The sequence below is a fragment of the Triticum aestivum genome, chromosome 6A, assembly GCF_018294505.1.
Source record: "Triticum aestivum cultivar Chinese Spring chromosome 6A, IWGSC CS RefSeq v2.1, whole genome shotgun sequence".
NCBI classification, from domain to species: domain Eukaryota; kingdom Viridiplantae; phylum Streptophyta; class Magnoliopsida; order Poales; family Poaceae; genus Triticum; species Triticum aestivum.
This window is the reverse complement of record NC_057809.1, coordinates 594,247,286-594,251,432: the sequence shown is the minus strand read 5'-3', so window position 1 is coordinate 594,251,432 and position 4,147 is coordinate 594,247,286. Positions and strand designations below refer to the sequence as shown.

Below are 4,147 nucleotides of genomic sequence, written 5' to 3'. Positions count from 1 at the left end.
CTAGCTAGCTAGAGGAGTAGATTGTAGCTGCTCCTGTTTAGCAGAAGTGCCTGGAGCCGCCCGTGTCCCGGCCGGGTCGTGAGTCCTGGCCATGCGCTCGCGCACAATCAGCTGAGCTTGCTTGACCTTTTCCGATGGAGTACGTGCGCATGTGGCTAGCGATCGAAGCCTATCGGTCTATGCATGCATGCACGCATGCCCGAGTCTTGTATCGCGTAGGCCACTGGCCTTTCGAGTGGACTCCATGTTCTTCCTCCATTCTGCATGTTGAATGTTTCCGCTTACCAACCATGCATGATCGGCCTACGTACCGAGGAGTACTTTGCAGTGATTAACTAGGCCGAGATCGGGATTTAACAACGGTTAACCACTCGGTTTTCTCAGCTCCTTCTCTCTAACATGCTTAGATGTGACCCGCCTCTACTTGTCGTCTCTTATGTGAAAATTTGCATGCTAGTATGTGAAAGAGACGATAGGTACCCCGTCTAGATATCTGCCACTGGTTTATTGTCCTCGTCTCGTTTCCATATACGAGCTAGCTATAGCTATGTACGTGGGGGGTGGGAGCTCGATCACATGTGCCGTGTCATGTGATGCACTATTCAGCAGCCGTGCATAGTTATCTCTCGTAAGCGGATCCGGTTGCATGCATGGTGCTGCATGTGAGCTTGTTTGTCCGGCCTGCACGTTCCTAATCCTAGCTATGGCCACAGAAAACGCCATGCCCAGTCTTTATTAGCAGCAGCAGCAGCAGCAGTGCATGCATAGACGGGAAAAGGGCAAGGAGAACCCGTGCATGGCTATCTATCTACATGTCAATACATATCTACTACTAGTATATGTCTATAACTTACTCCCTCCTTAAACTAACATAAGAGCGTTTAGATCACTACTTTACAGAGGGAGTAGTATTTATCTCTATAAGAAAAAAAGGTCTTCCTCCTATACTCAACAGTCGCCTTGGCTCAACTTGTTTTCCCCTCAAGAGGCATGCCAGTGCAAAACTGAGGAAAAAGCTGTGCCAAGTTATAGTTTGGTGGGGGGTGGGGGTAGACATCTCTTGTATGTATATGTATGTCAAAATTGCATGCTAGAATCATTTGGCATATGAAGTTTCAGGTTTCAACCATGAAACACATTTCGTTGGAACAAAAGGATAACCCAAGCGAACATGCAGAGAGAGTCGCCGCAGGAAGAACAGTCAAGCCAAAACGAGCTAAACAAAGATATCGGGTGGGCCCGACGACGTCCTCCGCGGGCCCGGCGAACATGCACCCAACGCCGTCGTACTCGCTTGCGCGGGCCCCATCCAAACACCCCGCAGATTCCCACTTCCGCAGTCCCGCCGCACTTTAATTTCCCCTGCTATTTATACCTCCCGCGCCATGGCGGGCTCAGGCACCGCCGCCACGACGCAGAACGCACTCCCCTCCTGCTCCAGCCAAGCTCGCTCGCTCGCCTCCGGTCCTGCCCATGCACGGCAGCATAATCAGGGGCACGAAGACGAAGACGGAGGCCTGCGCCGGCCAGTTTCTGGTTGCCACGATCGGCGGAGGCAGCGTCGCCGCGGCGCAAATGGCCCGGCCGCAGCAGCGGTACCGCGGCGTGCGGCAGCGCCACTGGGGCTCCTGGGTCTCCGAGATCCGCCACCCTCTCCTGTGCGTACCTACTCCTACCTAGCCCATGCACAGCACGGTCTGCCTGATCGATGCGCTTACGGTGATTCTTGGTCGCTCGTGGCTCACGGTGATGACGGTGTGGCGTTGCAGGAAGACGCGGATATGGCTGGGCACTTTCGAGACGGCGGAGGACGCGGCGCGGGCGTACGACGAGGCGGCAAGGATCATGTGCGGCCAGCGCGCGCGCACCAACTTCCCCGCCGCCACCGGCAGCGTCTCCTCCTCCGCGGCCGTGGCGTCCTCGTTCCTCTCCGCCGCCCTCGTCGCGAAGCTGCACCGGTTCAACATGGCGTCCGTGCAGGCCGCGCAGCGGCAGAGGGAGGCCGCCGCGGCCTCGGCCTCGGCGGCGGCTGCCACAGCGGCCGCAATGCCGCCGGGCGCCGCCCACGCGGGGCCGACGCTGCCGTCGTCGACGGGGTGGGTCGGGACGCTCCTCGAGGAGAAGCACGTGGAGCAGATGATCGCGGAGCTGCTCGACTCCGACTTCTCCATGGAGATCTGCCATTAGCCAAGCCAGCCATGGAGCGTGCCCTGCTTCCTCTGCCTCTGCATGCTCCTCTCTGTGTTCTTGGCGCGAACGACCGATCACCGGTCACCGCGCGGGTCTAGTGTAGCGTAGCGTAGTGTAGTAGCTGCATATTACAGTCAGTGAGCTATGTGATGTGACCACCGGAGAAGAGCTCGTATTAGTTCGGCCAAGAGTTCTTCTACGCTAGTGATCGTACAGCATAACTGTACCTCGTATTTAGCATCTATATATCCATTTAGCATCTATATATCCAAAGCCTATACACCCTACGGTAACAAGTTTAATCCTCTCTGTGTTTACTACCTTTTACGGTGCTCGGCTCAGCTCTGGTTCTAGTCTACGTGCTTTGTGTAGAATTCTTTTTAGCCAGCCATCTGATCTGCCGCCATCGAGAGTCAAGACATCAAACATAAAAATAGCACAAGGTAACGTGCGATGCTTAACTGAAACGAGACCGATCAATGGCGTGCTAACTGCAACGAAACCAATCAATCAGTGGCGTGCTCCAGGATTTGCTAGCCGCGTAGGATAATAAACCAGCTAGACGCGCCTGGTTGATGAAGAGCCAACGACACAGGGAAATTCGGTCCATGGCCTGTATGGTATGGGGGGAAACTTTGTCGACGATCGAGCCATGTGCGTGCGTACGTAGTCGCGGTACCATCAGATCGTGGGCGCAGCATTTCTTTGTGGTGTGTTTGTTAACATGACTGTGCTGATGCTGCATATCTGGATTGGATTAGCCCCATCATGGCCGGCCACATGACCCTGCCAACTCCGGGCAGCGCCCACCCTGAGGCCTCAAGGGGACATCAGCAGTGGCGGAGCCATCTCCCGGCGACCCCAGGCAGCTGCCCGAGCTAGTCCAGAAATTTACTCCTAAGCGCTAGTGTTAATCAATGGTTAGAAGCAAGATTTCTTTGGGCAGATGGCAGCTCACACTGTCAGAGTTAACTCTTGCCCGGGCTGCATTCACGGGCTGGCTCCGCCACTGGACATCAGGCGTCGCGTGTCCGTCGAAAAACCCACACTCACCACCTTCAGCTTGGATGTGTTCAGATCCACCGAGGAATGGCTGATTGGTTGGGGGGGCAAGGGAGACTGGAGGAGACGAGCTGATAGACTGCCATGCCACCATTTCTGCTGACCCAGTTGGTGGTCTGGTCATGCGAAGGTGGTATCCCCCTGTTCGTCGATATGGTTATGGTAGGGGGGGGCAGAATCTGAAGGGAGCACAGGGGGATCCTGCCACCTGGGCTAGCTAGTCAGTGATGGTCGTCTTCCTTGGCTCTGAATTTCTTTTCAGGGACCTGCGAATGATTGATGGGTGGATAGAAGAAGGATCGTGCATGGTGTGTTTGTGAGAGAGGAGCATCCCGTGTGGTGTGCTCCTGCAGCCTCTCGTTGACCCTCTAGACATTCCTTGTTGTTCATACTCTTGACAGATTGTTTCCGATCAAGGCCCCCCAAAGGAATAATTCTCGTAGACTTGTCTAAGGCTAGTCATAGTGGGAATAACTTAGATAGTAACATAGCGCAATTCAAAATTTTTTTGCTTATGTGGCATTTATTTAATGAGGAGAGATATGTTTAGAGTAACATAATATGTTACTGTAACATAGCGCTTCCCGAGAAAGAATGAGTCTATAAGCTAATAAATGAAGTCATCTATGACACTACTACTATATTACTTTGCCCTATAGAGATAGTAACTTAGACTAGTGTCATATGCATGACACTAGTATAAGTTACTCCCCACTATGACCAGCCTAAGCGCACAGTGTAATTTTTCTTGACAAAGCAATTAAAGAAGAGAGAGAGCATTATGGTGACGATAAGCGCATGGACCTATGCAAAATGACTACTACCAACCAATGCATGAAGGTGTTTAGGTGTTAAAACATTAAATGAGAAAAGATTAGCTTATACTCCCTCCATT

The 4,147-nt window shown here is 53.1% G+C and overlaps 1 protein-coding gene across 1 annotated transcript; it reads left to right on the top strand.

The window, feature by feature from the left end:
* The first annotated feature begins 1,414 nt into the window (after nucleotides 1-1,414).
* Nucleotides 1,415-2,492, top strand: LOC123131194 (ethylene-responsive transcription factor ERF003-like). Its single transcript, XM_044550926.1, has 2 exons — nucleotides 1,415-1,658; nucleotides 1,770-2,492. Exons 1-2 carry the CDS (start codon nucleotides 1,474-1,476, stop codon nucleotides 2,185-2,187), a joined length of 603 nt encoding a protein of 200 aa, XP_044406861.1. The 5' UTR covers nucleotides 1,415-1,473; the 3' UTR covers nucleotides 2,188-2,492.
* The last annotated feature ends 1,655 nt before the right edge of the window (nucleotides 2,493-4,147 follow it).